The sequence below is a fragment of the Caloenas nicobarica genome, chromosome 5 (assembly GCF_036013445.1).
Source record: "Caloenas nicobarica isolate bCalNic1 chromosome 5, bCalNic1.hap1, whole genome shotgun sequence".
In the NCBI taxonomy this organism is placed as follows: domain Eukaryota; kingdom Metazoa; phylum Chordata; class Aves; order Columbiformes; family Columbidae; genus Caloenas; species Caloenas nicobarica.
The window spans coordinates 24,249,189-24,264,581 of record NC_088249.1 but is presented as its reverse complement, the minus strand read 5'-3'; the positions used below and the strand labels follow the sequence as shown (position 1 = coordinate 24,264,581).

The 15,393-nt window shown below is 41.3% G+C and overlaps 1 protein-coding gene across 4 annotated transcripts in view; it reads left to right on the top strand.

Annotated features, from left to right (window-relative positions):
- Nucleotides 1–15,393, top strand: part of TTLL5 (tubulin tyrosine ligase like 5) — a 137,410-nt gene that overhangs the window by 53,541 nt on the left and 68,476 nt on the right. For 3 of the 4 annotated variants that reach the window (XM_065635545.1, XM_065635544.1, XM_065635546.1), the window contains 7 exons: nt 526–646; nt 2,355–2,501; nt 4,765–4,865; nt 8,929–9,062; nt 9,725–9,838; nt 10,224–10,634; nt 12,117–12,307. In XM_065635545.1, the coding sequence (XP_065491617.1) occupies nt 526–646; nt 2,355–2,501; nt 4,765–4,865; nt 8,929–9,062; nt 9,725–9,838; nt 10,224–10,634; nt 12,117–12,307 (1,219 nt within the window). Of the gene's footprint in view, nt 1–525; nt 647–2,354; nt 2,502–4,764; nt 4,866–8,928; nt 9,063–9,724; nt 9,839–10,223; nt 10,635–12,116; nt 12,308–15,393 lie in introns of those variants that run through there. The other variant, XM_065635547.1, reaches the window with a different exon arrangement.

Genomic DNA, 15,393 nt, shown 5'->3' with positions numbered 1-15,393 from the left:
TGTCCTCAGGCCAGCAGAGGAAGAGCTCACTTTCACAGATCTAATTCTTTCATTTCCAATGGGAATTGCAGAGCCTTTGTTATAACTCTGGCACTAGTACCAAGCCCTTTATTTATTTTTATGGTCTGTTGTTGTGGTGTTCAAAATGCTTGTGAAGACAGAGGCCCAAGAGAGCCTAGAATTTGGTTTAAAAATACACATTTTTGCTGATGTTCATGTTATTGTCTTTTGGAGGAGAGGAGCTAAGGCTGTGCAAAGGCAAGAAGAGCATTCCATTTTTAGAGATGATCTTAGAGAGCGTCTGCTGCCTTTTGTATCTCCTGCAAGATGTACCCCGTCTTTGCAAACTGAAGGTCTCCTTGAAAATACTGGTGGAGTGAAGGGGTCCTCCTTCCCTTGGGCTTCAACATTTGTGTATCTAAGAGGTCCTTGCTGGCTGTACTTTTGTCCATAAGCTGTGCCTGACTGCTGTAACTCTTCCCATTACTGTTCTGAAGAAAGCTGACTGATTCTTTTGGTCCACAGCAAAGTGCAAGCTCGCAGGGCTTTCTCTGCCTATCTACAGCATGTTCAGTCGCGACTGATGAAGGAGGCTGGTGACCAGATCCAGAATCCTGCCTGGGCTGCCAAAGAGGATGAGCAAATGGTAAGAAGCTTTATGTTGGCCAGACTGAGAAGCCATGCTGAAAACCACCTTGATAGTTTTAAGGTCAGTTCCCATCCTTGGAAGAACTGAAGTCCAACTGAGATTATAGTTGTCTATCTTTGGTTGGACTCGATGATCTTAAGGGTCCCTTCCAACCAAAATGATTCTGTGATTCTGTGATCTTTGTCCAGCTGCCAGTGCTGTATTTTTAATATACAGACAAGGTAGAACTGCTGGCTGACATCTGAGCTGCTATAAGAGTAGACAGCTCTTCGTGACCAGAATGTGGCTGACATTCAAGCTGCTCAGATCTTTCACTGGTTCTCCTTCACTGATCTCTGAGCTTACCTGCTTTTGAGTTTTTATCTCTAAGATTCTTTAAGATTACTTGGCCGTAACCAGTTTCTGCTGTGTTAAAGCATTTATCTACTCAAACAGAGCAGGTACGCAGTTAAGCTTTTTCTCCTATGTACTGTTTTACTCCTTGCAGGCATCTGGTTTAGGAATCTTCCTTGCATTCTAGGTAGGGGAAAAAAAAGTGAAAGTCACTGAGGAGAGAAAGTTAATTTCCAGCATAGGTGTTGATGAATTTTTGTGATGAGTTTTTCTAGGCAGTGTTTAAAGGCCCTATGTTTGATGTATACACATTTTTAAAGAGTGCAGCAAGCCCAGATCCCTTCACAAGCCTTCCTAAATGAGCTTCGTAAAGTAGGCTCTTGAGCTTTCTGCAAATCCAAATGTATTCTTGCTGAATGCAAGTTGCAGAGAAACAGCCAGTGTAGTTCAGAGATAAAATTGTGTGTCAAGAATAATCAGTCGACCCAGTGGAAAATGTTACCCTTGCTCTTTCCAAGTAGAAATTAAAACTGGCTTTTTGAGAGTCACTTTGTCTGCTGTACTGTGAAAAACAATGTTTAAAATAACAGATCAAACCAGCCTGGAGTAATGGCAGTGAGAGGCGAGCTGTGAAATCCAATAGTTTGGCTGTGAGGCTGCTCATTTGTGCATTAGCAGAGCTCCTAACCAAAAGCAAATCAGAGGGGAGACAGAAGAGGGTTCAAAACACCCACAGGATGCAACTCGCCTTAGGATCTGCCTTGCCATACGTTTCCCCCACCAGAAGTCAAACAGACATGGTGGGGGATTGGAATTACATGGCTGTAGATGTAGTCATCTGTTGCTGTGGAGAGGCCGTGGCAACAGTATCCATATATGAAAAGTGATGAAATGGACCTTTATCACCATAGTGGAGATATCTGACCAAGATCCCCTTCCCTGTGATAGTGCTGAGAGGGCTTTACGCCAGTATGCTTCATCACAGGCCTTCTTTAACATGTTACAGGTTGTCTTTTGGACACGTTCTCCTAAGGTATTGGACTTCACAGGTTATTCTGTGTTGTTGCTGCTTTTTGCTGCCTTTTTTTTTTTTCTTCATCTGCCATGCTTTTCAGGCAAACACTCTTCAAGTGTTCCCAGTTCTGACCCACCTCAGGCAAGGCACACCATCATTCTTTTCCCCCTAACTTGGATTTCTAGGGCTACATTTAAAATGCACATAGCAGAATGCTTTTGTTTGCCAGTTGTCAGCTGGTTTTCTCAGGACAGTCTGTTTAGTTCTTGCCAGCCATTAGCTGCTGTAGTACCCCTGTTCTCTTCTCCCCAGGTCTCACAGCTGGTCCATTGTTAACTCCGTCTCTCTTGCTTGCAGGAGCTTGTGGTACGCTTTCTGAAGCGAGCTGCCAGCAATCTTCAGCAGTCTTTGAGGATGCTGCTCCCCAGCCATCATTTAGGACTAAATGATCGTCGTCGTATCCTGGCTCAGCAGCTGGGCGAGTTCATAATCTGGTATAACAAGGTCACTAATTATTTCTCAGTGATTCTTTTGGTAACTCTTTTGGTTTCTGTGTGCTGCTTCTAAAGTATCTCCTGCTGGCTGCTGTTTTAAAGGGTCTGTTCTGTAGTTTACGTGGTCTGTTTACAATTGCATGTCCAGTAATTGTCAGACAGACAACAGTATTACTACATACAACAGTATTACTACTTATTCATACAGTCCAGTAATCATGTGCATAAACTTTAAAAGACATGTTGAAATGAAGTGGGATTTAACTGGCAGTTTGCTGCTTCTTTGGCTTATCTTCGATTCTAGTGCTTTCTAATGCCTCTTCCCATTTCTCCCTATTTTTATGACGCTTCTCTAGAGATTATATTTTTTTATACAGAACCGTATGAAATATGTATTTTACTATTTGTATGGTATAGCGAGGCACTGCTATCTCTCTGTAGTATGGGACTCTGCACGCTCAGTGATAAGCAAAAGCAGGTCCTAATTTAAATAATTTCGACCTCTTTAGATGCAGAAGGTACTGCTCTTAGCATAGTGGTTTCCTGCTAATCCTTGTTTTGTAAGAACAGTTTCCACTTTCCTTTGCCCCCTGGCATTTCTTTAGTGTTAGAACTGGAGCAGTTTAAATTTTGCTTTCAGAGGCAGCAGTGCACAAGGGCCTCCAAGCTCCTACTCATTAGTAGAGGATGTTCTCTTACGCTACCTTGTCAGAACTGACATCTAGTAACTTGATCTGTCAAAGTGAGGGTTGGTATTGAACCAAATCTGTTCCAGGGAGTGCCTTCTATGCCTAATGCTCACTGAATTACTGTGTTAGGAGTAACCACAAAACACTCGGGTGGCTCTGTGGTTAGTGAAGAATGCAGCTGCTTTGGATATAATTTCCACTCAAATTATATTCAAACCATCAGGATTTTCTGCTAACTCTCAAGTAAATTCACAAAATAAAGCTGTGTAACTGGTAATAAATCAGTGCATAAACATATTTTCTCAGTTAAAACAAGTGAGAACAGATCACTTGAGATTTTAGGATGTACATGTTTAAGCCATTGAGAGACTCTTAGGCTATGAGGTTTTTTGATGTCTGATTCTAACATACAGACTTCTTTCACTGACTTGTAACTTCAGATTTAGTAGAGGCTTTATGCTAGCTGTTATGTATATTCTTCTGTAATGACATACAAGAAAAAATACTGCCTTCAGCAAGCTAGGTGAAACATATGGCATCTTGTCCAAACTTCTACTTAAGTAGTGAAGGGTAGAGACGTGTCCCAGAGTGGCTGTTCCCCCCTCTTGAATTGTCTCTCAAAAGACGTATCTAAACCTTTCGTCCTGGGAATGCTCGAAGTACCAGTAGGAAGCAATGAAGTGGAGATCAAGTCTGGTCAGGTAAAGCTTGTATGCCGGTATTGGTATTTCAGACAGGCCTATAGAGTTTTCTTTAATTAGAAAAAATGTTTGTATCAATACAACCCCTAGTGTCAACAAGTTCTACTGATACAAAATAGGTCATTTATGTCTGAGAGCTTGCTCCTATTCTCACACACAAAGGCTTACCATCTTTTATTTCAGTATATTTTAGTATATAAATGCATATTTGCCACAGGCTGTATTGCTTTACTTTCTTTGCTTTTGCTAAAGCAGTGTATTTTTGGTATGTAGATAAGCCCTCGGCAGTTTACAATGACAAGAGAAATTAACTCAAGAGGAGAACTCCTAGTTTACAGTAGGAAATGTGGGTGCCTTCAGGAGACCTCCTTGATTGAGTTTCTTTAAGATAATTTTATATTTTTGTCCACCTTTCTTCCTCAATATCTTCTTTTGAGACAGATGCTTAAATAAAAGCTGTTTTGAAGAATTCTATATTTCTGACAGAAACAGCAAAAGTAGGAAGGGGACCTAGTATCTGTAAAGATTTTTCCACCCCCCCCCCCGCCCCCCCCTACTTCTTTATGTCCCAGCAGAGAGTATATTTGGAGGAGCAGCACGTATTTGTAAAGACTTAATCTCCTCTCAGCAAACCAATTATAATAATTTTATGCCAGGTGGAAGAATGAGGAGTTCAGTGTATGCTTAGTCTGCTGTCTCTGGGGCTCCCTATATTTATCCACTCTGTTGCACTTAGTGAAATACCTACAATTTGGCTGTTTGGAGTTGATATTCTTTTTTCTTAGCTCCCATGGAATTGTTTTCTGTGTTCTCTGAGTTGTAGCTATGCCATGGAACATAAAGTAACTACCTAGAGACACTTCCTGATATTGCTTGTTAACAGGAAACAGAGCAGATGGTTCAGAAGCAATCAAAGAAGAAACAGGAAGAGGAGGAGGAGGGAGTGAATCCTGAAGGTTTCCAGAAATTTATTACTGGAGCAAGGTAGGAATGGATCTTATTCCCTTTGTTAAAGCATCTCCCAGCCCTGAAGGTGATGGGGATTGTCCTAAAGATAATCTAATTCCTCTAAAGGCCTCTTGATACCCTTATTGACCATAGCTCCTGCTCTTGCTGGGTGACAGAGAGCTTGTCTTTTCTCATTTCTTCCTTCCAGCAGCCAAACACTTGGAAGCATCTGCATCTGGTGAATAGAGAAGGACATACAATAGATGTTTTGACCATTGAGTAGATTCCCAAAGTACAGCAGTGGTTGCCCTGGTTTGTGTAAATTTCAAACTGATGCTGGTGAGCGAATCGTCTCCTTTCCTGGGATGCTGGAGTAAAGGTGGCGGTACTTTGGAAGGAGAATGAAACTAGAGCTGCTGCTCAGACAGCCTTGAGCTGCTGTGGTTGAACAGTGGTTTTGCCTCTGCTTCTCAAGTTTCTGCTCTCAGAAACCAATGTCATGCTTGCTGCCTCTCTTCAGGAACTCTCCAGGTCTGGACTTCCTGAGGTGAGGAGGAAGTTAAACTCCCTGTCTTCATCCTAGCTTCTTATTTGGCTTGCTAAGGCAGTTCAGTACAAGCAGTTACTTTCAGAACGAAAAGGCAGCATTTTCTAACTGTGCATGCTCTGAACTTTTTCTGCCTTAAACTTAAAATAGTCTGGTAGGAAATGTATTTAAAAAATAGGTAAGTAGTCTTTATAGCCTGTAGCACGGTATGAAAAACAATGGTATTATAGCTGTCTGGCTATGGAGGGGTGGTAAAATTATTCAGTGAACTGGGAATTATGTCCTCAGAGTCTCCGATTCTTAAGCACAAAACCAAACTCCTTTTGATGCCTCTATTTGACCCATATATGACATGCCTATATGGGCAAGGACCCCTTTCAGTATCTGGGCAAGTAGAGATCACCTGCACTTCTAATGCCCTTCTGTCTTCTCTGGGAAGGTTGACAGTCACTGCTTCTTTTTCATGATCAGTTACAAAACTGTTGTTTCTTTTTCTCTGTTTTGATAACACTCTTATTGACCGATAAGAAGCAGGTAATAGCTGAGGCTTCTTAACCAAGTTCAGGAGGCATTACAGTCTCTTCTGATGTTACATTGTCATGAAAACAATGACCTTTACAATTTGCTAATATAATTGATGGAGTCAGTACTGGAACAGATTTACAGGCTTCAAGAAAAATCTCGCTGCTTTTCAGATAGTTCTATAGAAGAATGATACTCAAGATGTCTGACTACCATGTACCTTAGCACCTACTGCTGTCACTAGAAATGCAGATTATGTGGGCCCACAGCATGCTTGTGGTTCTCTGACATCTCTGGCTGCTAAAATGACTGTTGCCTTCTAGGGCAGGTCATTTTGCTTTTTGCCGGAAATGCTAAGAGCTGTCTGTTTGGGGCAGAACTGCATACTCTTCTGTTTCCATGTTATTGGCTACCATGCCACCCTGGCCTGATGCACAGTCTAGGCTGGGGCTGGAGATTTTTTGCTGGATCACCTGTCTGAATGATAAAGAACAGCGAAAGCCAGTTTGCCAATGATCAGACAATTTCTAGTGATGATCTTTATGCTTCTTATGAAGTACCAGATATGTTTGAAACCCCTGATATCTGACACTACTTTGTGCTGTGCTTAAAGCTTAAATCATTGAGCTGGTCATTTGGAGCCAAGCAAAGGAGATAGATTTCCACTTTGAGTGTTTGTTCTGCGGTACAGTGAATGCGGCACTGGAGAAAATGGGTAATAAATGTTGCCACTTAATTGGGATTGTCTCATTGACTCTGACATCACATGGATGGCTTTGTGTTTAGTTAAAACACATGCTACAGCCATTGCTCCTAAACATCCTCAGTGCAATGTAAAAGTATATACTTATGCTGGTAAATTTACTTAAAAGCTTAAAGCACCTTTTCACCAAAAATTTTTCATTCTCTACACCTCTGTTCTCATTGGTTTGGGAGAAAAGGTGAACTTTGCAGCATGCCCTGAAGGTCCAAGCTCCAGTGAGATCATTGCTTTTACCAAAGCTCAGGCTAGCTAAGACAAATACAAGTGTGATATGCAAAGGACATTTTGAAGGACTATAACTGCTTTGACGATGCAAATTTCTCTTTGTGTAGTGGGTTTTCTTGTAGTGTTACTGACAGTATACTTCTTGCTTTTGGTGTTTGCTCTGCCATATATCCACTCACTAATCCTGAGGCAACACTAAAAAGCAAAAGGAAAGCATATGGGATTACCAGATACCAAAACAATTAGAATTACAGCTTGCACAAGCTCCAATATGAATGGCCAAGTAACTGATACTGTTTTGGGACCAAGAGATGATTAGGACATAGAATCACAGAATGGTTAGGGTTGGAAGAGACCCCTAGAGATCATCTAGTCCAACCTGCCTGCTAAAGCAGGTTCACCTAGAGTAAATTGTGCAGGAATGTGTCCAGGTGGGTCTTGAATGTCTCCAGGGAAGGAGACTCCACAACCTCTCTGGGCAGCCTGTTCCAGTGCTCTGGCACCCTCAAAGTAAAGAAGTTTCTCCTCATATTCAGGTGAAACCTTCTATGCTTCAGTCTGTGCCAATTGCCCCTCATCCTATCATTGGCACCACTGAAAGGAGTGTGGTCCCATCCTCTTGACACCCACCGTTGAGATATTTATAAACATTGATGAGATTGTCTCTCAGCCTTCTCTTCTTCAGGTTGAACAGACCCAGCTCTCTGTCTCTACTCATAAGAAAGGTGTTCTAGGCCCCTAATCATCGTTGTAGCCCTCTGCTGCACTCCTTCCAGTAATTCATTGGCCTTCTTAAACTGGGGAGCCCAGAACTGGACGTAGGACTCCAGATGCGGCCTCACCAGGGCAGAGTAGAGGGGGAGAAGAACCTCCCTTAACCTGCTGGTCATACTTTTCCCAATGCATCCCAGGATACCATTGGCCTTCTTGGCCACAAGGGCACATTGTTGACTCATGGTCAACCTGTTGTCGACCAGAACTCCCAAGTCCTTCTCTGCAGTACTGCTTTCCAGCAGGTCCACCCCTAACCTGTTCTGGTGCCTGGGGTTATTCCTCCCCAGATGCAGGACCCTACACTTACCCTTGTTGAACTTCATTAGGTTCTTCTCTGCCCAGTCCTGCAGCCTGTCCAGGTCAGCACTTCCACCCAGCCTGGTATCATCAGCAAACTTGCTGAGGGTGCACTCAGTCTCTTCATCCAGGTCATTGCTGAACAGGTTGAACAGGACTGCACCTAACACTGACCCCTGGGGAACCCCACTAACCGCAGGCCTCCAACCAGACTCTGCACCATTGATTACAACCTTCTGAGCTCTGCCATCCAGCCAGTTCATGATCCATCTCACTGTGCATTCATCCAGCCTGCACATCCTGAGCTTGCCTATGAGGATGTTGTAAGAGATGGTGTCAAAAGCCTTGCTGAAGTCAAGGTAGACAACATACACATTGGGGCAATTAAACTCTCTTCTTGTAAAGAAAATGAGAAATTTATTCAAATTTTATGAGGTTCACAAAATATTGACTGTTCTGTTTGTTTGTCCTGCAGTTTTGGCTAATTAACAAACTCTTCCCTTCTCTTTCCTCTTCTCTGCCCACTGCTGAATTGAAACTACTGATGATGACTCTAAAACACACACTGAGCTGAGTTCTTTCATGAACAAGATAGCTGCCTGTTCTAGAGAACACCTGGGGAAGATTCACAAATTTAGCTTTGAACCGAATCTCTCCTGTTGAGCTGATCTCAGAAATATGTTTGGACTTTTTGTTTGCTCTTTATTTATCCTGGGAAGACTACTGAATGCCTTGAACTTTCTACTGCATTAAAAAATGGCATTTCAGTGGGAATCTCAGGTTTAACCAAGGCATGTTTCTTTCCTTCTGTTCTTACCCTACAGAACTGAGCAAATAATTAGCTTGCCTGGCCTTACCTTCTTTTCCCATTCCCCTCTTCAGTATCTTTATCATTTCTTGTCTTTGATTGTTACATGAACTCAGAAAAGCTTAGAATCCTCACTTATGTCCATTCTTCTTTGTTATTGTAGTGAAAATGACCTGGTGAAAGTGCTGACATTTTACACACGCAAAAACAAGTCAGCAAGTGTCTTCCTAGGAACAAACTCCACAAGCACAAAACCCAGCAACACCAGTAAGCAGTTAGAGAAACAGCCTCAAGGGGGTAAGTGTTGCAGTTCTGAGATGATGATGTCTAGATAAATCCAGTTTAACTTCAGTCTATGGAAAGAGAACAACCCCCTCCAGAATGTTATTCAGCTTTCTTGAGGTTTCATATATATATATATATATATATATATATATGTATAATATATACACACACATATATATATTTTATTTAACTGGCTATATGTGTAGACTAGTGTAACTGCATTCCTGCTCCCCTTGCCTGAAGTGAAATAGGATGAATCTGGACTAGCATTCATGAGGAACTAGATAAGGTGTCTCATGACTAAAAATGAGAGTGTGCAAACTGAAGGCACTGAGATTTGAAATGAACAGAGAGTCCCAGAATCAAAGTAAGGGACGAGAGAAATCCAGGCCCTTTAAATTGTGCTGCCTACAGTGAGCATACCCATTGGAGGGCAGACTCCATATACTTGAGCCTAATTAAGTGTTCCATGGAAGAAAGTGCCGTGCCAGCCATACATGTCTAGTAGTCCATGCTACTGTCCATGACAGCACAATTGTGATCAATAGAGTTCATGGTCTACAATAAATATTAGCAAGAAAGTGCATTGTAACAAGGTTTAAATGTTGCAGTCCTGTTCTAATGATGTCACAGTTTACATTGATCTAATTCCTAACTCCTTGATTTGGTTGTAGAGCATCTTGAGATGGTGAAAAAAATAAAAGGTGATCAGCCCAAAAGTTCAGTTGCAGATCTGCCTGCAGAAGGAGCATTAAAAGGCTGTAAACCCAAAGAAGTTAAACCAACCTGTAAGTGAACTGGCTTAAATCATCACCAAGAAAAAATACTGAATGCATATACTGTTTTCAATACTGTTTATACAAAGGTTGGAACCTTTGAGTTCAAATTGACAGATTCAAATGCCCAATTTTGGGGAATGTTCTACAGGTTTTTCTTTTAAACTCAAGATAAGGTACTGTAGAGTGAGCAGTATGAAAGAGTTAGCTGCTCTTCTGTGGGGGAAGATCTTGAAAGAGGATGTTCATTATGTAGAGGCTCCTCTTGTCTTTGCTGGTAGATGAGGTCATTTTGACTTCAGTGTGTCTGAGTAGAGACATCTTCGGTGTACTGATATTGTCTGAAGGACCTGAAAAGCACCTTTTTCTCATTAGTGTGCTCATTATCTTTGTGTAGTTCCAGAAGGACCCACCTTCTCCTTAAATGCTGAAGTGAAATTACGTCGATGTGACCCTCCTAGTGCTTCTTCCTCTGTTTCTGGTGCCACATTGCAGAGAAGTACCAGTTCCTGGATACCAGCTCAGTCTGCAGCCTCTGAAAATTCACAGTTGCCTGGTCACCATTCATTGCCAGCTCCTCCAGTTGGTCCCAGGCTGATTCAGTCCCAATCTCTGCCACCCTCCTTGCAGAGCACAGCTCCTGACAGCTCTTCTGCCTTCACAAACCCAGTGTCCAGTGGGGCTTCTGGCTTTACAGGGTTACATCATTGTCATTCTGGTAGCTACACCGTTGGCCCATTCTCGTCTTTTCAGAGAGCTGCTCAGGTCTACAGCCAAAGATTGTCCCGACCATCCTCTGCAAAAGTAGGTGAGTCTTCTGGGGTGCATAATAACATGTTAGTTCAGTATAGAATTGTGTAATTTCTGGTCTGGACTAGGTACAAATTTTACACTTCCATTATTATGAGTCTTGTTGAATGGTGCTAAATTTCTCATGGAAAGGATGAGTACAGGAAACAGCCCTTGTTTAACAAAGATGCCCTTTTATTGAACAGGGAATCAGAATCATTTAGGTTGGAAAAGACCATTAAGGTGTATTGAGTCCAACCGTTAACCTAACACTGCCAAGTCCACCACTAAACCATGTCCCTAAGTGCTGTATCTACATATCTTTTAAATACCTCCAGAGATGGCGACTCAACCACTTCCCTGGGCAGCCTGTTCCAATGCCTGACAACCCTTTTGGTGAAGAAATTTTTCCTAATATTCCATCTAAACCTCCCCTGATGCAACTTGAGGCCATTTCCTTTTGTCCTATTGCTTGTTACTTGGGTGAAGAAACCAATACCCTCCATGCTACAACCTCCTTTCAGGTAGTTGTAGAGAGCAAGAAGGTCTCACTTAGCCTCAAACTTTGAAGTCAGCCTTTGAACTTCTTCAAAAAAAGCTGAGAAATGAAGTATTATATATTTTCGTATGATTGTATTACTAATCTCTTGTTTATCTTCAGTGATTTTTAAAATAGTTTTTGTTAGCAGAGGTCCTGTCTCAGTCTGTGTGCTGTTCTCAGTTCTGTGTTTTTCCGTGCCTTTAATGGAACCTCATATTTGTTAAATACTTAAAGGTGTGTTAAGACCTCTAAAAAAAGAAAGATTTGAGTGAATCATTACTGTATCTCATTCTCTAGCACCTTTCAGCACTGCCATATCCAAGACTATCTTAAAAACAAGACCTCTCATTTACCATGCTGGAGTAGAACATAGTTGAGCAATGCAACTTCAGAGTGTAAGGAATCTGAAGGGTAGATGAAAACGTAGGAATTTATAGATGCAGTCTGTAATCTATTAGGAAGGTTTTGGGAACCGCACACAGGCTAACAGCTGTGGTTCTGATAATATATATATTTTTATTAATGGTGGTAAACATTTGCTTTAGTTTATACATCAGGATCAGCACATGTTCACTGCAGTTGCTGTATATATATTGACACTACGGTTGCTGTATATATATATGTATATTGACAACCTTTGTAGCATTGAAATCTGACTTCCCAACTGAGTAGTTTATTCAAAGGGATCCCTTTTTTTTTAAGGAAAAACATTACAGATTTAACATAGGTAACAGCAACCAATATTCTCTAGAATTATGTGCCATTATATACATTATGATAAAGAGAATACGGGTTTGGCACTGACAAAAGCTCACATAGGCAATACCCATGCAGAATAGAAGGCTGTCTTCTCCCTAGAATCTGCATAAAATATAATATCTGCTTTGTAACTCTGTGATCAGCAGGCTGAGAGAGTCTGGCATACCGCTCACTAAGCATATCCAAATGTTTGTTTGGTAGGTTTGTGCCACTGCAGTCCAAGTGGGCAGCGTGTGGGCTCAGCCAGGACTCACAAAGATGCAGAGGATACTTCTTCCAAGAGCAAACATTACAGCCACAGTATGGTAGCAGCAGAACTGCAGCAGCTGGCAGAAAAACACGCAGCCTGTCAGTATTCCCCACCAAGCCACATCAGTCTCCTTACGCAGCAGGTATGTAAGCAGTAAAGCCAGAGACCCTGTGACAAGAGATTAGTCTGTCACAGGCTTCTGTGTCAGCACTGGGCTGGTCTGAGGTGCGCTGGAAGAAGTAAATCTCATGAAAATTGATTTCTGTCATATTGCCATTTTGAAGTGTTTACAGCAACAAGAATTCTGATTTTCTGTGAGATGACAAGAACATTGCTAAGGTGCTTTTATAGAAGAAAGCAAGACTGGGCAGAGGATTAGAAAATGTTATAAAACACCGAATCCATGCTTGGTCTTATTAAAGATTAAAACTAAGTCTTCTCAGATTTGTGCTTCCATGCAATTTGCTTCCTTATTCCTCCAGTGTGTCATCACAGTGCTGGGAATGGAAGTTGTCACAATGGGTCCTGATGTAAATTCTGTATTCCGATAACATTGTCATGACATACCGAAGTTCCTACTATTATGGGATATGATTATCCTTTTGCTAAACATGGTGGTATAGATCAAATTTACATTGGCTTCTGGTGGAATGTCACTTAGTTTCCTATTTCTTTTTGAGTTATGTCCTAAATGTTTACACAGGTAGTAATTTTTCTTCTCGATAATACGCTATAGTTGTGGTCATCAAAGGTGTTTAAGCTGGACACTTCTCAGTTAAGGAAGCTGCCAACTGGAGGTTCTCCAGGATAGACACTTTGCCTTGGAAATTAGTTTTTTCCCTTCCTTACTTGCTGGGGCCAAACAGTCTAAGTATCTTTCCTCTGATACTTTGATTCTGGAAGTACTAGTTTAAAAGTGATGTTTTGCTAAGTTTTCTGAGGCATGCTTAATGGGTGAAATAGCTGCTGCTATTTGCTTTTTTCTGCTTCTTTCAATTTTATTGTTATGTCTGGATTTTGAATATCTGGTTAGGTGATCAGCAATATGTCTTTTTCAGAAGGTGGGGTGCATTTGTAACTCTAGGAAGCTGAATACAATTTTGGACCCTTCTAAATTTAGTTCAAGGTTTTGATTCAGTCTGGGCAGTTGCAGAACTAACACAGGCGCTCTGATCTTTGCAGACAGGTCTTGAACTTTAAAGGATAAGTCACAAAAACAAAGCACCTTCTTGTTGATGGACTCAGTGAAGAATGTAAGCACTGAATATACCTGTGATGCTGAGGCCTGATCTTGTGTCAGGCCAGACCCTACTTAAATAATTTGATCTTTCAAAGCCTGAAATGGTTTGAGGAACATCAGGAGAAGCTTGCTTGCTTGTCCAGTAACATTCAGAGCTGTCAGTCTGGTTTTCTTAATGAAATCAGAACGCAGCTTTTTGAAGCTAAACTTTGTCAGTAAAACTGTTCCAAAAAATTTGTTAGTGAAACATCTTCATTCAGGAAATGAAATTTGTTGAAAACTAAATGTATGATGGAAACTGCCTCCGTGGATAAAAATGAGTATCTAAACAACTCTTGGGGAAAAAATTGAAATGCATCTATTGCATTTTAGTCTTTTCAGAAAATAATTTTTAAAAATAAATTTAGACTTTCTCCCTAAACTCACTCATTTCCCACTTGGCTCCAGCTGCTGTGGTTTCTTAGGTCTGTCAAGATAATGCAAGTTGTCCTCTTGGTGCCATTTATATAGCTATTAGATTATTTTTAAACTTATATATTCTAACCATAGCCACTTACTGCTAGTTAAATTTGGAAGTACAGAACAGGGAATGCAGATGGGAATTCACGAAGATCTACATGGGAAGGGCCGTGCAGCTTCCTGAGCACGGCTGTGCAGGGGCACAGAGGAGCACACTCTGGTAATTGTGTGGTGGAGGCTGAAAGCTGTTTAGCCACCAGTCAGTCAGTCAGTGTAGGTATACTGCAGTCTGAAAGTGGCCATGAAGTGCAGTGATGGCTCTGGAAATGTGTTGGTTGTGGTAAATGTCTGCATTGCTTTTTGCATCTGGGTTCTCCCAAGATAATTTCCCACAGAAGAGGTGGGAAATGTATAGGAGAATGAAGGTGCCAATTCCCTTTTTTCTGACGAGCAAATAATAAAGACTTCAGCTCTTAGCACGCAATGTAGATTTTCTGAGTGACCTTGATATATTTCGTATTCGGCTACACAGTGTATGTACAGGCTTTGCTTCTGTAGTGAAATGTAGAAACATGGGTTGGGTTGTGTCTTAGTGGTTTCTGTCATTATGAAAAAGATCCGTGTAGAAAAGGATTCACAAGTCAATGAAAGTTGAGAGCTGGAGCTCTGACAGTGTCCATTCAGTTCTAGACATCTGCTCTCTACTGTGATTCCAGAGGCCATATTTCTACAGTAATCCCTTTGGAGATGAAATCTGAAGCTTGCTTAATATGAAAATTTGGATGGTTTAGTTGAGGACAGTTTTTTCTTTTAAGGTGATCTGATTCTTCAGTACTGATTTTATGGCATATAGTAATTTCTCAGCTGAGACTATTATTTTAATCATGTCTGAAACAGCGATGTTTTGGAAGGTTCAGATGTAAATTTAAGGCCCAAAAGAACATGGCTAAAACATACTGCTACTACTTGTGCCTTTTTTTTTTCCATGGACAAATTCTGTTCTTCTGTCATCTAAGAGTCATTCTGATTTTTTGATTTTTTTTTTTGATTTTTTTTTTTTTTTTTTAAATCCAGCATGGCTTGTAAAGCCTGTCTTGCAACAAGGATCAAGGATTTTAGTTCTGTGGGAGAACAAGGCTGCCATGACAATGAAGGGTAACAAGAGGTACCAGGCAGCATAGAATAAAAGAGTAATAGTATGGCAGCAAGTGCCTGTACAGGCAAAACTGGAGGAGCCAAGGAAGGGTTGGGCTCATTGTTGAGGGACCTGGAACCACCTGGTGTTGGACCACTGGCTATCTATGTGGATTTGAAGCAGGGGGATGTGATGAATAGGAGAAATGCAGGCATTACAGAGTAGGCTAGCAGTTTGGAAAGTGATTTGCAGAAGGGTAGACATCAGTGAAGCTATTAGGGAGTGCTGTGTGGTTATAGATTTGGGCAGACAAGGATTTGGTCTGAACCAGGAGCGGGGAAGATGGGGGCAGAAGAGACAGAGAAACATGTGGGAGAGGATTTAGTAAACAGTT